Source organism: Gymnoscopelus microlampas (genome assembly GCF_963454915.1).
Source record: "Gymnoscopelus microlampas genome assembly, chromosome: 11".
NCBI lineage: Eukaryota > Metazoa > Chordata > Actinopteri > Myctophiformes > Myctophidae > Gymnoscopelus > Gymnoscopelus microlampas.
Genome location: NC_139948.1, coordinates 36008435 through 36030971, shown reverse-complemented (window position 1 = coordinate 36030971; position 22537 = coordinate 36008435). Strand labels below are relative to the sequence as shown.

Genomic DNA, 22537 nt, shown 5'->3' with positions numbered 1-22537 from the left:
ATAGGTGAGCACCAGGCAAGGAAGAGTGGGCACCTCAGTGTTAAATTGGCATTTTATTCCCAAAATGTAAAAAAATTAAATATTTGGAAAAAAAATGTAAGTAAAGTTTACATGATTAAACTTCCAGTCATTTTGGGGCATAAACAAGAAGGTGAAGGATTTAAAGTATTGCATACAGTATATGTCAACTTTCCGCGTGTTTGCTATATTCTCTAGCATTAATCTTTCGAAGAAACCCGTCTGTTCCTACCATAATTATGTTCTAGTTTTCGTATGGACTCTGTCACACGTTTGCAGCTCAGATAAGGAGTGGGCACTAGCAATACTAAGTAAACCCAGTGACAAATTTAGGTCTGATAATGATGTACCGTGCATATTTCACCATGTATACTTTACATTACTTTTTAAAAAAAATGAATATTTCAAAAATTGTCTTAACATTTTGGACAAAATAGCCAATTTTACATCGAGGTGCCTGGTGCCCACCTATCCTGTAACCAAGCAAGCCACCCAGGATAATTTGTCGTTGACAAGTGATTTATGCTTTATCGTACGATGGTGTCGTGCGCAGAACATACGGTAGTCTAACTACTCTACAAGACAAATGAGCTTGTAACCAGTGTTGCCAGATTCTGCGAGAGAAATAAGCCACCAGGTCTATGAAAACAAGCCCGAAAGAAGCGACTATTATAATACGGCTATTTTCAAAATAAGAAATTGATGTACTTTATTTAGTAAGACATGAGAACAACAGTACATGGAAGTACAAATAATTCACAGCAATACAAGGTCTACTAAACTGGAAGACTCATTTAGCACTGAGCTTGTTTAAGATGAGATCCCCATGCACACAAATCATGATAGAGACAGACAGATATACACACTACTATACAGAACGTATACAGATATACACGCATACAATCAGTTTACAGGTTACTGGTATGAAGACTGAAAAATATGTACAAGAGAAGGGGAGGGGGGAATAAATAATCTTGGGGTAAAAAAGAGGTAATTTGGGAATATTTTTTGAAACATTTTAACAACAAATCTTGTATGGGGGGTCCCTGGCACACTGGTCTGAACAACATTATGAAACAAGCAACTGTCTATACTTAAGAAACAAGTCCAAAAACCGCAACTGCCAAAATTTACAAGCGACTTAACAGAAAACCAAGACCAAAGACGCTTATAATAAGCGGACATGGCAACCCTGCTTGTAACCTCGGTCACCAGGCTTTTCAATGAGCTTGTAGGTCTGCTCGTCTGCTGTTTTCTCAAATAACTCCGCCCCCTCTCATCACGTGACGTGAGAATTGCATTCCGGCTCGTCCAATGGGAGGCCGCGCTACGGCCATGTGTGTATTGTTTAAACTGCTCAAATCAGACGCTTGTTGTTTCAGCGACCACAGAGAAACTTTTCACACTGAGTGATGGCGGCTGCAGTGTCCGTTAGCGATGAGAGTACAGAGACTACGACAGGGCCCAACAAGTTCGCCTCTTCTTCCCAATCCCGTCCACTTCTTCATGACAACTACGACCTCGCCGGAGGTAGGCCTGTCACAATTATTACATAATCGTCTAATCGCAATTACTTTTGCATAATCGTGATAATCGTTTCCATGTTAACATGTTCGCACATTTTCAAATATTAAAAGAGAAATAGCAGCTCTACAAGCTTGCAATGAGGTGTTGTAAGCTTGAAGATCAGCTATTTCTGCTATTTTTAGATGTACACAAATACAATTATTAAATGTCTATCTTTGTATTTTTAAGTTTTTTGTCCATATCTGCCCTGTGTAATTTTTTTCATGTGTTAAATGCCAAACACACACGTTAATCGCAATTATTTGAGTGACAATTAATCGTCAACTTAAACTTGTAATCGTGACAGCCCTAGCCGGAGGGGACCACGCAGCAAACTGGATGTCCAGGGCAGGGGAACACCACCACCACCTCCACCACGGACACTCTGAGCCCCCCCTGCCCGGCGACGAGGACACCTCGCCGGGGCAGGAGGGTCAGCGCAACAACAGGGTCGATCATGAAGAGTTGACGTCGTTGAGCCCCGAGGAGATCGAGAGCCGCTTGGACAGAACTCGACGAGAGTTCTATAATCGTCGAAAGATCCTCGTCAAAAATCTGCCATCCGATGTCAGCAATCAGGTGAGATGTGGAAAAGTCCAGCCAGGGCGACACATTTTAAACTGTTTGGTGGGATTGTTTGGCTGACATTAAGAGTCCAGCTCCATCATGCCTCCTGGCTCCTGTCATAGCAGCTAGCTGGTAGCCAGCCATCGAACGCTCTAACTTAGCTGAAGTAGCGTTTATTATTGTTGTGTTCGCTCCGATTAGAAAATGCAAAATATTTGCCGACTTTTTTTCTTAGCCAAATTACCTCAAGTAATTCATTGATGTATCCCCGCGTCTGCTACGACAAACGCTATCAACAAATTGGCATGTAACGATGACCGATGGTGAATTGACAGATGACCAGACTGTGTCCCCCATGACCTGCTGCCAACTCAGGCCTAGCCCTGAAACATGACTGTCATATCAGTCATGGATGAACTTCAACCTGGTGTTTGCACTTTCTCCCCTTTTGGCCCGTACATCTACATAAACGTTCAGATTTTAAATGTAAAGTCCTTACCCCATGGCCAAGGATGTTAACAATTATGTACGGGCCCTCAGAAGTACCCTTATCTTCCGTATTGTTCTATAAAAAAGCATTTGAATCCGATCGGTGGCCATTTTCTCCATATGCTTTCAACGACGTGACCCTATTAGTTGGGAGGTGTACTGCACTCCGATACATTATAACTCTGTGAGAAAATGGCCACCGATCGGATTAAAATACTTTTTATTGAACAATACGGAAGATACGGGTACTTCTTAGGGCTCGTACAGAATTGTAACATCCGTGGCCATGGGGTAAGCACTTTATATTTGAAATTTGAACGTTCATGTAGATGTACGGGCCGTAAATGTAGAAAGTGAAAACACCAGGTTAAAGTTCATCCATGACGGTCCGTCGTGTGATCCATGGCTAACTCAGGCCTAGTGTGTAATGTGTATAGATAATAATTAACATGCCCCGTTGATTATTCGATTTTTTTCGATGCTACATGTTGCGTAGTAATATTTGCTTTTGATTGATCAGGGAGTGGGACACACGGGTGTTAAGAGGAGCTGTCAATTAAGTATTTAGTGTAATTGGCTGTTTAGGCAGCAGCAGGTTTTTTCACATGATGCCACACGTTTGGAACGTGCTTGACTCGTGGGGATAACGCTGGGCCAGCCATTGTGTGAATGGGAGTGCTGGGAGTTCGAGATGTAATGGGAACGGGGAGCTGTGTGTGACAAAAGGTGGAAGGCGTAGAGAGAGACAAAACGTTTCGGAAAATGCTAGACGGCATCGCCATTCGTTTGTGAACAGGCAAAAGCATTGTGGAACAATTTCTCCTACAACAATGAGCAGTGATGGAAAAAGGACTCACATTTTTTACTTAAAGTAAAAGTATCAATGCTGTCTGCAATCTAGAGTAAAAGTACAAAAGTATTGGTATAAATGTACTTGAAGGTACCAAAAGTAGAATACTCATTATGCAGAATGCCCCATTCCAGTTTCAAACGGATCCACAAGTTTCCTAGGGTGTTATGGGCATCACTTCCTGTCGATTTGACGCCCTAGGAAACTTGTGGATACAAATCTTTTGGAAATGGCAGATCTACAAGCTCACAGTGAAGATTGGCTATTTTCAAATGGCTGAAATGATAGGGTTGAAGTGGTTTGTAGATTTGATCATTTGAATTATTATTACAAAGTAACTAAAGTTTTCAAATAATTGTAGTGGGATAAAAGCATAATATTTGCCTCTGAGATGTAGTGGAGTAGAAGTAAAAATACTGAAGTTAAAATGCATACAAGTACAGTACTTGAATAAATGTACTACTTTACACCACTGACAAGTCAGTTATTTACTCCACATTTGTTCTTGCGCTGATAATTTGCTATCTGGTAACTTCATCTATTTATAAAACTTTAAATGAAACAAAATGTCTCACTATAGCCAGAACCTGTGATGGAAGTAACATTTCAGAATGTGATTACATGCTGATTTTCTTTTCTTTCAGGAGGTGCATGAGCTCTTGAGCCAGTATGACCTGAAGTACTGCTTTGTAGACAAATACAAGGGCACAGGTTGGTATAATGTTTGGTTTGTGTGATGTATTGGTAGTGTGTGTGCTTGAGGCCATACCACTTCAGAGGTTGATCAATAATTGATCAAAACTATTGTTTCATTAACAAACTGATGTGGAAATAACATGACTGTTGGTGACTATTTCTCAAAGGCTAAAGTTCATATTCAACACTACTACTGACATAATTCTTAATAGCAATGATGCTAATTAACGTACATGTCTTGAGAATTAATGAGTAGCGTACATTACTTAATAAAAACAAAATAGATGAAATTGAGACTGCCAACAAACATGACAAAGTGACTCTCAGCCAGAATCCCCCTGGGGATGGTACAAGTTTTATGGCAGATTCTGGAATTAATATCAACCAAGAATTTGAACCGACTATCTAATGATTTACAGGCTGGGGTGAAAATGAATTGCACTGAAGGCTGCGGTTCAGATATGTTGACTGAAATGTCCCTTGGTTTGTCTTGAATTTGAAACTATGTTTTTTGAGTGGTGTGAGCGGCGTACCCTTTTCTAACCTTTCAATTGTCACAGAAAAGCATGCAGACATCACTTTATTACAGGAAGAGGTCAGAGCGTCTGGCTGTTCCAGCTGTTAAATGTTCTATATAGATGGATGCTAGTTTTCCACAAATCCTTAACTAGCACTTGTCTGGCTACCATCCAGCACTTGTACACTGCACTCAAGCTGTATGGTTGATGGTTTTATTCAAAGTGTAATGTATGTATTATTTTTTGCATTATTGGCTTCACATTGGCTGGTTTGGTACTTTTTTCCTGCACAATGACTTGCATTGAGACATTTGTTGGAACATTGGTAATTCAGTATACAGATTTTCTTACGTGCACTGCATTACTACAAGTTCTCTAGCAATCTGTAACTTGTGGCTGCAGAGTAGAGTTGTAAAATTGGCACGCCTAAATTGTTATGCCAAAGAGGCATGTGGCCATTAGTAGACTGTAATTTAAAATAACCAATTCAGGCAAGATCCAGATTAGGAGTGAAATCTGCCCATGTGGACCAATCATGTAAATTGCTTTTACATTTTTGAAGGGGATTGCCATTAGTTTGAATAAAAAAAAGATTCCATCAAACTCAGAACTGTAGAACTTATGCTCAACGTTACAGTTCAGTGTGTATTTAGCACGGGTAGAAGTATAGAGTGTCCCCCTTCAAAAAGAACTTGCTTTGTCTGGTCAGTGGCCGGGTGAGTTGTCGTAGAAGGGAAGAGTGAGACATAACTGTGGGTGAGATGGCAGTGAGTAGCCATGACTGATTTATCTCAATCAGTGATGAGACCATGATTTAAAAAAGTATAGAGTGAGATCTGGCCGTAGGAGACTAGGTTGCTGTTAAACGGTAGGTAGATGCATGGACAGGTACATAGTTCAGGGTCCCCACGGTCATGAAATTCCTGGAAATATTTTGAAATTAAAAAAATAATAATCCAGTACTGGAAAAGTTTTGGAATTGATCAAACTTCATCAAAGGTCCTGGAATTTATCAAGGGTCCTGGAAAAATATTTGGCTATGCAATAGTTTTTGGCTATTGATTTGTTTTAATACAAAACCTTTTCATAAACATGTATAACATTACACGAAATATGTATAAGTAGTTTTTCGCCGAACAGGCTGTGTAACACCCCATCCGCACTGCCAGCGATGCGACGTGACGCGACGCGAGCGGGCGATGAAATCTCATTAAAATACATGTTTTTGAATGAGACCGTCCTGACCTACCGCAAGTGACAACGAACCGTGCAACGACGTCGTCCACCGCTCCTATTTTTGCTCGCAGGCTCTATTTCAGCGAGGTTTCGCGGCTGTGCCCACCCCCAAACACTTTTTATTGTTTTTTATTTATTTATTTTGCTACACTGCCTATCTTTGGGCATTGTACATAGGAGTAAGAGACACATTATTGCGCTGAATGATTGTTATATAGGCCTGGAAATTGGGCTAAATATTCTGGAAAAGTTTTGGAAAAGTTTTGGAAATTCATTGCTAAAAATGTGTGGGGACCCTGATAGTTGCTTCTTAAGCAGAATGTACTAAATGGACCTACTAACAATGCATTTCGCTTGCTAGCTCTAAAGTGCTGTTGCTAGAATGCTAAAGGTTAATCTATTCCTTTTCATAAGGATTATCAGTATACAAATCTGCTTTTTTTTGTTTAAAACAACTTTTTTTTTGAAACTGTTAAACCACTATATTTTGCACTATACAGTATATTGCTGTTTGTTCATTAACAGAGGTCTCTCCAGCTCTTAAATAAACAAATGTTCAGATAGTTTGCCAATTTCAGCCAATCAAGAGTGCTTAGCTAAAGAATGTTTAAATTAGTGTTCCAATTTTGTCTGCTCATTTCTTTGTCATCGCTTCCAATTTCACTTGTTTAATCTGTATTCTGTCTTGAGTTCTTTCTTAAATTGGTGTCCCAACCTGAAAATTCATCTTCTGTTTAATAAAGCGCTGGAGAGACAGGCGGACCTGTTGCTGAACAAACACTGTATAGCAATGAGTACTATAAGAACGTAGACTAGAGCTATTTACACTTTATATTTTAACAAAAAAATATCAAATTGATATAACAATGGCAGATCAACAAGGACGCAACGTGTCAAATCTGTGAGCTTGTAGATTGGATTATTTTGCTAGCGTGACAATGAGTTTCATGACAAAGTGTAAAAAAGGCCTAAGTGATTAACTAATGCATTTAGTAATTTTTTATTTATTTAAAAAAAAGGAACTTTTGGGAAAAAAAACACCTAAAATTTCGAATAATCAAAACTTCTCTCTCCCTCCTTATCCTAAGCCTTTGTCACGCTGCTCAATGGGGAGCAGGCGCAATGTGCCATCAAAGAGTTCCACCAGTATGTGCTGCGTGACCGAGAGATCTCAGTGCAGCTGCAGCCCACAGACGCTCTCCTGTGCATCGCCAACCTGCCCCACGCGTTCACCCAGCAGCAGTTTGAAGACCTGGTGCGCCCCTTCGGCAACCTTGAGCGCTGCTTCTTGGTGTACAGCGCCTCCACCGGCCACTCCAAGGGCTACGGCTTTGTAGAGTACATGAAGAAGGACTCGGCCGCCCGGGCCAAGTCGGAGCTCCTCGGGAAGCAGCTGGGCTCTCGCATGCTGTACGTCCACTGGACCGAGGTGGGCTCTCTGACCTACCCGCTGCTGCACTCTAGATGCCTGTGTGTGGACCGGCTCCCTCCCAGCGTACTGACGGCCCAAGACCTTCGCAATTCCCTCGCCGACACACACGCCCCCATCTTCTGCCAGGTCCAGTGTGACACGCACACACTCACATTTGTATTATTATGATTGTTAGGACATTTAGGGCAGCAATTTCATGCCACTTTTTCATCCTTCTTTTTCATGTTTACACCTAAATGCATCCCCCAAACCTAATGCCTAATCTAACCTCAACCTGTAACTTTTCCTAATTAAACAAAGGGGGGGAAAAACGTGTTTCTCTTATGAGGACCAGGCAGAATATCACCACAAAGTCTCTTTCTAAAATTCTACTATATATATATATATATATATATATATATATATATATATATATATATATATATATATATATATATATATATATATATATATATATATATATATATATATATATATATATATATATATATATATATATATATATATACTTTTTTTTGTTTTGTCCGAACATTTGGCCCTCACAAGTACATCACTATAATAATAAGCGCCCACACACACTGTCATGTCCTCATGAGTAATTGTGAATTTGTGCTTTATGCCTGCTGAGGTGCAAACCTAATGTGTGTTCCTTCACTATATTATGTTAGAAATACCTTGTTCGTTATTACTCTCAATTTAGGCAACATAACCTTTTGGAAAATCTCACTGAAGTAGAGCTTTAGATGTCTGCTGCCTGCAGTGGAAAATGCATGATCAAGCCTTAAAGACATTATGGCTTAGAAGATGGGACATGTCTCCAAAGGGGGATTATTAATTATATTTACAGGGTTTCTGCAGATTCTTAAAGTCTTTAATTCATGTAAAAATAAGGCTTTAAAAAGAAGCATTAAATTCGTCCTTCAAAGGTCTTACAAATACATGCTTCAAAGGTCTTAAAAATGCTACAGACAAAGACTGGTAAAATCTTAGGTTTTATTTTTCTTATGTTGTATTTGTGCTTTTTTGTTCATATTAATCACTTAAACTCTGTAGTTGAAATCCAGGAATGACAGCTGTTATCTTTGTGAAATTTATAATTTCTATAAGTCTCTGCTCAGAAAATAGCAAATCTAAAAGTTCACAATGTGAACCTTTTTCTGCAAAATGTCTCCCTCAGAATAGTGTTAAGTGGTTAAATAAAATTCTGCATGGCAATAAAAAGTCTTAATACAGGGTTTCTGCAGGTTTAGGCAAGTTAGATTAAGTATTAAATATGAATTCTCAATGGCCCTCACCTTTGCCCTGCTTTTCCTGTGGCCACTCAGAGTTTCTATAGCGATGAACATAGCTGGTTTCTATGGCAATGACCACCTGACTACCCCAGGTGGTGTCATTCAACAGGCGTTTCTGGAATGAGAGAGTGGTGTCCTTTTGGCATGACGTGCATAGCAACACTTTCTGTCTGTTCCACTGGTTTGATTGAGATTTTTTTGTTGTCAAAAGCTGTATGAGGGCTGTGCGATATCACTTCAAATCAAGATTACGATTATTTCAAACCTTTGCCTTGACTATGATTAATGATTAAAAATCAAAAATGGACATGTGAGCTTGTAGATCAGCTGTTTTTGAACGTCACATTGTACTACAAAGTATAATACAGGGTTAATCAGACTTTATTTTTTTTTAAACTGCTTCTTGGTATTTAATTAACCTACATAGGCAAGATTAAGCTCTAAATAATTAGTTTAGATATATTTTCGGTTAATTACCCAGCCCTAGGTTGTGCAATATTCAAAGCTCACATGCTAGTTTGACAGAATCTGTCTAGCACTCATGTAATCGTTTTAACAAGAAGCTGTTGGGCAGGATTAAAGATTTAAATGTGATTCTACAACTTGAGGGCATCCATAGTGGTGAATAATGAATTTAGGGCTCTTGCAGTCGCAGATCTCAACGTGTCTAGAATTATTTAGAGTGGTCTGAATTGGATTTATTACTATTCCCGTAACATTAGAACTATTTAAATTCAGAACAAGGAGATGATTAAACCAAGCATCCAAATGAATGTTGACCTAAGATCCCACAGATGTTTAAGATGGTAGTTGGTATGCTTTAGGGTCATCTGATATAGGATTTTGGGGGAAATGGGTAATGCAAGGTAAAAGCTACATCATAAATCTAATGGTGATACTGTCAAACTGAAAATAACAGTGACAAATCTCAACTCTCATAACCCTCTGGGCCGGAGGAGCTTGATTAGTTTGTGTCAGCCACTGCGCTATCTCGTTTTGCTTGGAAAGGTGACATTTTGGGAGCTCTGAAAATCTAATTAGTGAGTGTAGGATCACAGAAATTGGCTTGGATTATCAAAAGCCTCATCGTGGTTTCTCCTGACTATCCTTATTGTAAGAAACTTTGTTTATTTAAATATTACCAAGATAAAGGTCTAATTTCTTTCAAAATGTTTGCTGCCAAGGGCTGAAAGCAAAAATGTAAATAAAGAAGGGTTCTGGTGTTGGCAAATTTCAGGGATGAAAAAAAAGTTGATGCCTAGAGAGCTGAAATTTATATTCTACCTTCAAATATCTGTTCTACACTGATTAAAAACCACAAAATAGTGTGTAAATATCGGTCAATGCCATGGCGGTACATGCTTTTTATAGCCACTATACACACACCTCACTTAATGACTATTTCAAGCCATATCCTGATATCTAAATGATTCATATCTGCCTAGCAACTATTTGTCTTAAGAGAATCTAGTTATTGAACTATTGTAAACATTATTGATAGCCACCGCACTTTCGGTTGGTCATATTGAGCATATGGAAGTGTGCCTCATGTGGTGTGCGTGTGTGTGTGTGTTCTACAGTTGGCTCAGGGACAGGATGGAAGCTTCCGGCGGTTCGCGGTCATGGAGTTTGCCACAGCAGAAATGGCCGAGGAGGTGCAGCGACTAGCTGACAGCAGGGTGCTTGGTGGGACACACATCCGGGTGTCTTTCTGTGCCCCCGGCCCCCCGGGGAGAAGCATGTTGGCTGCTCTGATTGCTGCCCAGACCATGGTAAAGGCTGTACATTCACACCAAACCTGAGAGAATATTTGTAAAGTCCACAGAACAACACAGTTGAAAGGCAAATTACAGATTAGCAAATTGAGGTGGTAAATCGACTGCTTGAGCAGAAAATGTATTGACTTCAGCCAAAATTCTCCAGGGCTGTCTGACAAGGACACCCAGAAATATCCATATTGTCGTCTGGGCCATTGTAATTTTTCTGGCAGGCTAATTTGGGTCTTATGCTGATATGAATCCTCTGCCCTCTTGTCTCTTCAGGCTGTGAACAGAGGGAAAGGTCTCCTCCCTGAACCCACAGCCATGCAGATCCTCACGGGACTTAGCAACCCTGCCACCCTCAAGATGCTCCTCAACCCCCTTAACCAGGGGCGCAAGCAAGGTGAGGAACATCATGCACGGTGCCACAAGATAGGTTTTTAGTTTTTTCTTCTTTCATTAACCACTTAAACCCTATATGTATGTATATGTATATGTATATATATGTGTTTTGTTTTTGTTGATCGACGTACCCCAGGGGTCTAGCCTTGGTACCCTCTACACAGTCTCTGCTTGTGGGCTTGTAGATCAGCTTTTTCTGCAGACTGTTTGCATATTGGGGTTCTAGGGTTCATGTGGTTAGAGGCTGGCCCAGATCTAAGGCTGAAACAGCTAATGTAAAAGCGACTTTGGGTACTAGAAAAGCGCTATATAAGTCTGATGTATTATTATTATTATTATTGCTGATAAGAAAAAAATCTATTTTGATGGGGAAATTATATATATTCTTTGAATATTGGGGGAAAAAATGTTAATCCTACAGTGTTTGCGAACGCGGAAGGAGGCGCGGCAAACTCCTCCGCCCAAGTGGAGCCTACTATGAAACTCGGCTCGGCTTGTGGCTCTGTGTGTGGCTCTGTCTGTGGCTCTGTGTGCACTGCCTGCACTGCCTGTGTGCAAGCGCCAGAGTGCAGCTACAGTCAAAACACACACACACACACACACATCCGTAAATACACAATATTTTCGAGCTGCGTTCGCTTCCAGCGTTCGCGCGTCTTACTTGTAAATTTAGGTATTAAATTGGGGTTGTCAACTATTAGAGCTTTTCTGCGTTGATTCATTGATATATTTTTGTTATACCAATTATCCAAACACGCTTCAAGATTAATCGTAATTAAAATTAATTTATAGAATAATCACAAAGAAAATAATCAATAGTGCAGCCCTACCCGGATCCATGAACTACATTGTGTGTGTGTGTGTGTGTAGGTCTGCTTGGAGCTGCCCCCACCATGCCACTACTGGCCAACCCTGCCCTCTCTGCTGCCCTTCTCCAGCTGCTCCTCCAGAACCAGGCTCAGGTCCAGCAGGTACAGTATGCATGAATGTCTGCTGCTCATCTTTTAGAACACTGGTTCTCAACCTTTGTTTAACTTCTAGTTTGATATGCACTGTTAGGCCATGGACCCCCATTTGAAACCAGTGTTTACTAATTTTAAATTAATTTTCATTTGCACCACTGGTGGTCCCCGGACCTGACGTTGAGAAACGGTGTTTTAGAGCTTCTGCCTGTTTCTTTTAATCCCATCTTTCTCTGTATCACTATTCCTGCTGCACAGTAAAAATCCTCAGCCCTCTCCTTATTTTTTATTTTTTTTCACAATTAGCAAGCCTTTCTGGGAAATCATCTTCTCTGGGCTCAGGTGCTGCACAATAAAGAGAACCGTCTGGTACCTTGTGTGAGTGATAATGATGTGGGTTTGACTTTTTTTTTATTTATATATACGTGTGTGTGAGGCAGTGCTAGGCTTTAGGTCTAGGTTCTTTTATTTGCTGTGGCGATAACAATGCTGAGTGGGTAAGTGCTCTGATGAGAGGAGGTTTTATTTTTCTTTCTTTGGGATGAGTTCCGAGTGCTGTTGAGTGATGTGGTGGGTGTGTGTGCCTTCATTGTGCAGAGAAAGTGTGTAAATAACGGCCTCACTCAGGACATATCTGGTGAGTAAGCTATGTTGCTTTGTACAGTAGTTTTCCTGTGGCAGTGAGTGACTACTTTCTAAACGTTGCTGTCGGTCAGAAACCTTATAATTCCACATTTCTTAATCATAAATCAATGCGTTATTTTATACTTTGTCGTATGACAGTGTTGTACGAAAGTACCGAAAATGGTTGATATACAACTCACAACAAGCTTGTAGATCTGCTATTTTATCTAAAATGTTCGCATACAGTATGACATGCTCAAACTGGGGACACCAGGTTGAAAGATTTATAAAAACCCACAGACAGAATGAACCACTTTCACAGCTGAATATTTCACAGATTAAGTATTAACAAGAGAATGTGACCAAATGGTAACTACAAGGTTTCTGCCCGATAGCAGCGATATAGCCCTGCGGTGACACTGACCCTTGCCCCGTTCCTCTTGCCCCTCCAGGCGGGTCTGATCGGGGAGAACCCTCTGGCTGCTCTGTCTCTACAGCAGGGAGTCCATCTGCTCGGAGATCTACCACAAGGTTTGGCATCCGCTGACTTCCATCCGTAGCTCCCAGACTCATGAACTGCAGCAGCTCTATTATTAGTAGCAAACTAATCCATTAGGAAAAATTAACGATAATCAATTCTCAATTATTCGTTTGATCGAAGAAGTTATTGAGTTATTGCTAAGATGACAATCTACAGGTATACTTGCAGGCCCATTTTTCTTTTTACATTGATAACTAACATTTGTTTGCCTTTTAGGAACACTTGTTTGGTTGACTGTTGTTGCATCGGTCATGATCTTGGCGACTCCACTGGTCATTTGTCAGCGCTATTTCTTGTAGCGCTTTAGATTTCAATTAATGGACTGGTTTTGTTTCTTGTCCCCAGGTGGGGTGGTCCCAGGTCTTGGCCTGCAAACAGATTCTCTGTGCCCTCTCAAGCCACTATCTCTGGGTAGAACCCTGGTAAGGGAGCAGGAGTCTCCCACAGCAGCATGCAGCCTCCCACAAAATCTGTCTCCTACCTTGCAGGGAATTTCTATGCCTCTCATGGGTGGCATGATTGGGACAGAGGGTCTCACGGCACAAGGGGTAAGTGGTCATACAGTGGCAATGCTGCGTTTTCTGCCTCTTAAATGAACTTGCCCGTTGCCTCTACTCATTGTCAGTTCACTTGCCTTCTTTGTAACACAAGGTTAAAGATTTAAAAAATGTACTCTCCAGAATTTAGTTTTCTCTCTGACGCTTGTTACCTGTGATACTCTGGTAGTTTCTTGCACATCTCCAAACTCCAAAGCATATAGATTCACAACTAAAATGTGGTCTCCAGACCAGCACTCACTGAAAACCGGTTGACACAGGGCTTGCAATTCAGAAAAGGTGTGACATCACAAACTAACACCAGTCAGAGCCTCACTAAATGCAGCAATAGTCAATGAGAAAGAATGGATGGACATGAGTAACGCAACAAAAGTGCTCCCCCATAACCGATGGAACAGCCCAAATAATTCCCCACAACCCAACTATAGCAGATTTAGCCAGAACTATACCCTGGGGTATAAACTGACTAGGCCGGTATATACCTTGGGTATAAAACAGGCAAACCTTAGCCCACTTTAACCCTGGGTATAGTTTGGCAGAGGTTAATGTGGGCTATAACGGAGCTGATACACTGGCAGCACTGTGGTTCTCTACAACGAGGAAGTGGACTGCTTGTATTTTGTCAGTGCGTTTGATGTAGACTCTCTGTGGATTACCTACATTCTGGAGGATCACATGTATACATAATTCATAGGATATGGAATACTAAATGAGGAAAAAGATGGAGACACAAATGTACTGTCACTTTTAGAGTGTTTTCTGCGGGAGAAAAATACTTGAAATGTACATTTACATTTACATGTGGACAGGGACTTTAAAACAAACCCATTTCCTCCTCACCAGGTGTCAATACTCGGAGATGGCCCTAAAGAAGTGAATCTTTCCCAGAATACCTTCTTTAACGGCCACAGCATGTTTCCCTCAGGTGAGATGTCACCTTTTCCACTTGCTATGCTTTCTGCCATGTGCTTAATCCCTTCTTGGATCTCAGCACTGACCCTGAGGTGAGACAGTGTTTTCATGCCAATCTTTCTCTTGATTGCACAGGCGGAAACTGCAGACCCCACCCCTACAGGAAGAGGCCTACGCTCAGCAATATGTCCAACCAGCGTACAAACCAAAGCATACACTCAAATTACAATCTGCGCTACCAGGAGTCGTATAGCCCAGATTACACCCGTCACCAGGTAATCAATCCTCCGTGCTCCCACTTCATGCCAATGAACTGGCTGTGATATTAACCACTTCAACCCTTTACTGTCTACTTGGTCCTGCGATGAATGGCGGAAATGGCCAATCTACAAGATCGCATCACGATGCTTTATAGATTACCTATTTTCATTTTTCAATTTAAATGCTGGGTTAAAAAGTGGTTAATAAGCTCTCCTCTGCAGGGTAAGGTCACACCAACGTGGCCTTACCTTACCATGACGCCTATCCTGTCTGGCTGAACATTCCAGTGACTTGTCTGATACCCATCTGGTGTTTGTCCTCAGGATCCCCTGGCCCACCTGTATGAACAGCAGGAGAACCTGGACACTGGGGCCTTGGCAGGATTTGGACAGCAGGTAATACCCTCTTACCCCTCATGTGCATGATGGTGTGTACAGTCAGCCTCTGAGCCCCCACCTATACGGCACAAATCTCTCTGAAATGGCTTCTGTGATAATTTGTCATTTGGATGTGATTTCTGGTTACGGCTTGCTTTTAGCAGACTTGCATGTGTAAAACCAGAGTTTATGATGTTTTGGACCATCTTGGCATGTGGCTATATGCTGACTAGACACTTTTCCAACATTCCTTGCACACTTTTCTTACACATGTTGCTTTTCTAAGACTATTTGGCAAGTTATTGAACCGTACAACCAAAGAGTTACAACATTTGCACAATTTAACCCATTAAAACCGGGAAAGCGTCTGTGTCAACAGATTTTTCAGAAAACTCTTAGGATTTAAAAAAACTCTTAGGATTTAGAACAAACCTGCTGGTTTAGAGTGGTTCTCAAAAATGGCAGATATAGAAGTTCACAGCGCTGCGCTGCAAGCTTAGGACTGGGAGGAAGTCGGAAGCACAACAGGATTTCTGTTCTATGGACAATTCTAAATGTTCTGAAGATTATATTATGATTTCCCCCAAATTCATTCTGTGTACTTCTATCTTATTTAATGTCCTGATTTCCATGATTCTGTCAGTGTTTTGCGCGCCGTAGAATGTCACCATAGGTTTACTGGTGTCTAAGTATTTATGGACTGGCAGGGGATGGTAAAATGGAAGTACAAGTTGAGGTTGACATGGGAAATCATAATGTGACAATTACTGTGAGAAAGCAAGTTTGTATTAGCACAGTCTGCACTGATGATGAATGGACATCACCATATCATCTCTTGAGACCCAGGATCTCTACGTCTGGTTCGGCGACCACCAGTGGTCCAAATGGACCTACGGGTCTTTAACAGTCTATGGGAGAGTACAGAGTTAAGGATTTAGCAGTGTAGATTGGGGTCGCAGAGATGACTCATTGTACACTCTCAGAATAGGGCTGTCACTATTACAAATTTAGTTGACGATTAATTGTCACTCAAATAATTGCGATTGATTAATTGTGTGTTTGACATTGGAATGTATATTAATTTTTGTATACATGTAAAAAAAATAGCAGATCTACAAGCTTACAGCGTGTCACTAAGTGGCGTGTCGTGAGCTTGTAGATCTGCCATTTCTGCTTTTTTTTTTTTTTTATATTTGAAAATGTTTTAACATGGAAACGATTATGCAAAAATAAATAATAATCTAAGAAAAATGCGATTAGACTTATGTAATAATTGTGACAGGCCTATCTCAGAGTTGCAGACTACACCCGAGAAACGCTGTCTTAAGATGCCTTTTTGCAAAGCCTTGCTTCTGAATCTTGTTGCTTCTGCATATTGTTTGACATTGTGTAAATTGGGCACACTAGAGGATACAATGGCAAAAGATGCATTTATTAACATAATGTATCCAGGCTGGCAAATAACTGGGGTTTCATCTGGTCTCTGCAGCTGTCTCATCATCCTGACTACAGCTATGGATACTCCACCAATCCACCCCTAAGTTCATACTTCAGCTCAGGACCTGGCCTGTCCAACCCCCCTTCCACCCAACTCAACAAGGTAAGCCCCTCACTGTACATTCCTGACTGCTAGAACTCTTTCAGAGTGCAACTCCAACTCGTATGCCAATCCAATGAATAAAGGTTTGGAGCTCTGAACCATTCCACTCAGTGTTTTTTGTGGCTATAATGAACTTAAGTTAAATGTTGACATTGATCACCATTGCCACTGGTAGAATCTGTCAAATTGGCATATGAGAGTATAATTTTATTATGAATGGCAAGTTTGGCTATAAATGACCCCACCTAATAATGTATAAGGCATTTGTGCAAAACTCTAGATCCCAAAGTGTTAAATTGTTGCAGTCAGTGACAGTAAATTGGTTGTTATTTCTCAGGCAGTGGGAATGCCTCCTTTGAGTCTCGCCAACAGCTACCCACCTGGCCTAGGGAATGGCATCAAGGTAATTGTTGCTTTCTCTGTGCTGGTTTTACTTTTATGCTTTTTTTTAATCATCTATTATCCACATTGGAAACGTTCCTAGAAATGACAGCCTGCGCTTTTCTAATTGCAGACCCCCATCGGTGGTCACAAACGCGTGTACTCCGGTCTGATCCCATCTCCCGAGCCAAGCCCTGAAGGGGGGTACGTGGGCCAGCACTCTCAAGGCCTGGGTGGACATTACGCAGACTCGTATCTGAAACGCAAGCGTATATTCTGACTACAGGGAAGCGCCTCATGCTGTATTCCTAGCCATTTCAACAGCCAGGCCATGATGAGCTCTGCAGAGCTCCTTCAGTCTCTATTTTAGCGTGGCAGTCCATTAACTTCTCTCCTGTGCGCTCCCGCTAGCAACCCCTGGAGGGCGTTAGGGAGTGCAGCCTGTTGCTATCCGGACAGTTGCGTGCCAGTCTATGGGAGTTTTTGATGTGTTTCCCCCCTTCTTTTGTGTGTGTGTGTGTATATATAATTTCAGTGTGTTGTTAAATTAAGTTTTTAGTTTTTTATTTGACTTTTAATTTCTAAGTTGACAATATATTTTCAGAATCATGTACAATGAGAAAATATGGTAAAGTTGTTCTTAATCTAGTTTTTCTCCCCCCCCCCTTTCCCTGTTGAGTGACCCTATGTCAACAAGTCAGAGATGTAGATTGTGTAGTCGTCGATGAATATTTTAATGGCAACCATGTTGGCTCCATAACTTCTTGCCTCATGGCCCACATGGACCGCATTGTTAGATGATTGCACACAACAAAAGGGGCAACTATATGACACGGTATGAACTCAACATTTTCTAAAATTTTCTGACTTTTTTTCCTGTTTGTTCCGACTGCTTCCCCGGATTTGTATGTATAAAGTTCAGTATGTTTAAAGGGATAGTCTTAGTGGGAGTTTATTTCTTTCCTTCCAACTTGTTCAGGGTTATTTGTTCCTTTGTATTTACATTCTCCCTACGATTCAGGCCTATCCCTGTTGTGTCACATAGATCTCCGTTCAGCAATAATCATTTACTGGGTTCCTGTTTTTTACTTTATTATTTTGGTAATTGAAACTTTTACCAAAACCTTGTAACCCACTGGAATATTATTTCCAACTGTTACTTTGTCTTGTCTTTGAACCGCACCCTTCTGTCTTGTTCCAACATTTGTTCTCTGCACTGGTTGTTTTAGTGATGCACTTGGAGGGCACGGGTTAGATATCTGCTGTGTTATCTGTCTTCATCTGCCATTTTAGAAATTTGCCTCTCACTTGTTCTTTGTGGAGAAGTTAATTGATTTCTATGTTGGTGGGAGTTCTGTCTGAGTTAACTTTGGATGTTTTGCGGTCTCAGTGACACATCTGAATGGCATGGTTAAAGGAATATGGTGTGCCTTTTTTATTATAGATCTGACAGGTGCTGTGCACAGGGACACCTACATTCTCTTCCTCACTGAGAGGCTTAAACTAAATGTTTCATTGTAGATCTTGCCTCGGCTAGTCCCCAAATGTTTGTCTTTACCCTGCAGACCAGCAGGGGGAGGTGTTCATCTTTGGGGCAGTTTGTGTTGGATTCCATAGCCTACTTGATGACAATAACTGGTTCGGCCTGCATTTAAATACTTGAGATGTTTGAAGTTTTCCAGTCACAAGTTTGCAGTAACCACAACGGTGGGAGTTCAGTCTGCCCAGGGGAGGTACTAGTGGAAGATGGTGGAAAGCGATTGGTCAGTGACAGTTTCGTATTTTGATTATTGCCCTGGTTGACAGTTTGATTGTGATAACCCATTACCTCTGAAATTTTGATGGGAACTGCAATTACACTTGAGCCTTAACAGTACTTTCTGTGATCTTATCCCTGTGTGGTCTTGGAACTATATTTCCCATATCTCTGTTTGCTGTGTAAATACTTGAGCTTGATGAATTTCCTTGGGAGTCCTAAACTCTTGTTTTCTTAATTATATCTGCCTCTGGTCTGGTGTTTTTCTTTTTTCCCTCCCCCCTCGATTTGAATCTGCTGCTCGATTTTTGTGTTGTTTGCCAATATGTTTGAAAGACTGTTTGACAATGAGTTAGCACCACAGCAGATTGCTAATGTTGTGTATGGACTAAGAGATGCTGCTCTAATGTATGATCCATAATTTAATCATTGCTGTAGTTATGCCTGCTACACAGTAAAATCCTCTGCAGTAGAAAATTTACCCTTATGGGTCCATTTGGTAACTTCTTTTTTTTTTTTTTTTACAGTCTAAGTCTCAATGACACTGATTTTACTGTGTAGACTGTGCCACTGTGGTAACTTGTCCTTGTATGTGTGAGTGAGACGTGAGGAAGTAAATGTGTATTTAAAACTACTTTTGCTGTGATCTCGTCATTTTAAACTATCAAAAGTGCACTTTACATTTCTGTAACGTAACCTCATCTGGAGAAATTAACCAAATGCATGCTCTTCCAAGGCCATGATTGCCTTCAGGTTTCTTATTCTATTAGAGCGGAGGTCCCTTTCTCAGTGGATCTGTCATCTATGAAGGTTGTATGACAATTGAGACCCCCTGTGCCCCTCGTAAAAATATGGGCAACATTTGTTACAGCCATATACAGTATGCAAATCGGTGAAACAAAAAATCAGAATGTGGTATTAAAAGAAGGGTCACTTTGTTTTTTACGCAATTACAATGGGCCATCACTTTGGGACGGACAGACACTATCTTGGATTTGGCTATAAATAACTGATGGTAATTCCACTGAAAACATAGGTTAGACACCAAACCACCTCTATCTAGGTTATATAGCAATTGAGATCTATCTATAAGCTCCTGTCATCCAAAATGATGCCATCTTGAAAATGGCACCTTTACAGTAGTTTGATTTTTCTAGATTCTTAGTACTGGAATCAATTGAAATCTGGTCCAGTCTAATTTGCATATGTGGCAGGAAAAAAGATGTTGCCCACATTTTTGCGTGGGGCATGGGGGCTCAATTTGTTAGCCTAAATGACAAATCCACTGTACTGAGAAACGGACTTCCGTTAGTCCACTCTCCACCGTCACGGAGGTTCTTGAAATGACCCAACTAGTTTTTTTCATGGCAAATTATCCTAACTAAGTGAACCTTGAGCATGAGGCATCCAAAGGTTTGTTTTAGGGTAATTCATTCTTTTTTTGGCAAAGACACTTTTCAGGAGGTTTCCCACTCCCACCTAGGGTTATAGTCTAATTTCAAATGATGGGAGTCATTTAATCATTTTGTGTTTCTAGTACACTGCTAACATAACTCTATAAGTAACCAAAGCTAAGAAGAGATTCATATAATTTGTCGCACTACATTTTTATTTTGGTTTAGCTATTGGGGAGCTGTTGGAGGCAAAGCATATGGCAAATGCATTATGTCACCTGATGGCTTTAGGTTATCATTACTCACAAAAGTGAGTTCACCTCTTCTTATAGCTAAATTATATCACACTTTATCATCCAATATATCCAAACTTTTAGCAGATACTTTCCCTCAGGCATGGGATGGGAAAACAATGGCAAATCAGAAGGCAGCCAACTGCTAACAAACACTTTCTTTTTTTTGTATAAAGCTACTGCATACGGTTGCGTTCCAAAAAATTACATTACAAAAGTTCCTTTCTACAGAATGTGATTCAAAAAGTGAAACTTTAATATATTCTCGATTCATTACACAAGGTGAATATTTAAAAACTTGTCTTGATTAAGGTATATAGCTCATGAAAATAATGACTGATCAATCTTTTTTCTCATTCAAAATATTAGAACATTACATAAAACCACATAAAACCAATCAAATATTTATAATACAGAAATGGCTACCTTCTGTAAAATATGTTCATTCATGAACTAAATACTTGGTCGCGGCTCCGGGCTCCTAACACAAATTGCCTCTTTTCAGATGAAAGTAAATTATGCATTTCATTTGGAAATCGAAGTCCCAGAGTCTGGAGGAAGGGTGGAGAGGCTCAGAATCCAAGATGCTTGAAGTTCTAGAGTTAGTTTCCACTCGGTAATGTTTTGGGCTACCATGTTATCTGCTGGTGTTGGTACACTGTGTTTTATCTGAGTCAATGCAGCCGTTCAGGAGTTTATAGAGCACTTCATGCTTCCGTCTCCTGACAAGCTTTATGGAGATGTTGAATTTATTTTCCAGAAGGACTTGGCACCCCCAACAATGCAGACTAGTTGAAGGCCGCTATCAAAGCAAACCTGGGCTTCCATAACACCTCAACAGTGCCACAGGCTGATCGCCTCCACACCGCATTGTTGCAGTCATTTATTCAAATGTAGCCCCGACCAAGTATTGAGTGCATAAATGAACAGACTTTTCAGATTGTAAACATTTCTCTATTAGAAACTTTTTTTATTGGTCTTATACATCTGTATTCTAATATTTTGAGATACTGGATTTTCTTTTTACCCCTCTGTCGCCTCAATTTAGACATTATGCCAATTCATTTTTCCCCACACACATTTATGTTGTACTGACTCAGCTGCCAGTGAGGAGCCCCCACGGGGAAGACGTGGAGCCTTTGTCCTACTCCTTCCTTCCAACACTCCCTGCTGACAGGTGCCGCCCCAGCCCGTAGGAATACGTGCAGTGACAAATATCACCCTCCCTGCCTGGCGTCCCTCGCCCGAACACGCCGATTGTGTTCGTATAGGCGCTTGACAAAGCACCACGTGGATTCAAACCCACAACTTCACCAGTGGTGGGCAGGCTCTCTACCACTGCGCCACCCCAGCACCTGAGATATTGGATATTTGATATTCATGAGCTGCCGTAATCAAGATTAAAACAAAAGATGCATCATTGTACCACTGTACTATTTGTGAAGTAACAAAAAAAGCAATTTTAAACGACCTGGGCATGCACTCACTGTGGCATCCCAAGTCTGAAGTTGCATCCACGTTTCCTTTACTTGCATCTTTTCCTTGTGTCTTAGTCTAGTCCCTCCCATGAGAATAGATGGATATGTCGCTTGATTGTGACATTGACCTTTGATCTTTTCAACCCAAAACTTAATCATCTTTTCTGGGCACCCTACTGATCATTCCCACCAAGTTTCATGTAAACCCACCCATCCGTTTTCAAATGTCTTTCTTGACCTTGATTGTAAACCTGTCCTTTGCAACCCAAAACGTAATTATCGCTGTCTGCAGTCTGCTGAGGTAATAAGTAATATTAAATGTATGTTTAGAAAGTAACTTTTACAACACTAATAGATCTCGGGTGCAACATATGGTCTGGAAGCAAACTCCCCAGATAAAATGAGGAGTAAAATAAAAAAAAGACTCAGCCATGGAGTTACTGAACTCAGATGCCTCCCAAAGATAGTGTTAGCCATAAAGTTTGACATTTAGAGATAGCTTTAATTATGAATAAACACAACCTTTAAAAAAAACAACTCTGATCAGCTTTGATTATACTGAAGAATAGACTGTT

General features: G+C 40.7%; 1 protein-coding gene across 2 annotated transcripts; it reads left to right on the top strand.

The window, feature by feature from the left end:
* The first annotated feature begins 1413 nt into the window (after window positions 1-1413).
* raver1 (ribonucleoprotein, PTB-binding 1) lies at window positions 1414-19402 on the top strand. Of its 2 annotated transcripts, none has more exons than XM_084072285.1 (15): window positions 1414-1548; window positions 1892-2163; window positions 4135-4201; window positions 7029-7498; window positions 10245-10436; window positions 10707-10827; window positions 11697-11797; window positions 12865-12943; window positions 13299-13501; window positions 14354-14435; window positions 14558-14697; window positions 15007-15078; window positions 16550-16660; window positions 16998-17063; window positions 17175-19402. In XM_084072285.1, exons 1-15 carry the CDS (start codon window positions 1431-1433, stop codon window positions 17319-17321), a joined length of 2241 nt encoding a protein of 746 aa, XP_083928411.1. In that variant the 5' UTR covers window positions 1414-1430; the 3' UTR covers window positions 17322-19402. The 2 variants fall into 2 exon arrangements, with proteins under 2 accessions (XP_083928411.1, XP_083928412.1); XM_084072286.1 differs by having other exon boundaries at window positions 1439-1548; window positions 1898-2163.
* The last annotated feature ends 3135 nt before the right edge of the window (window positions 19403-22537 follow it).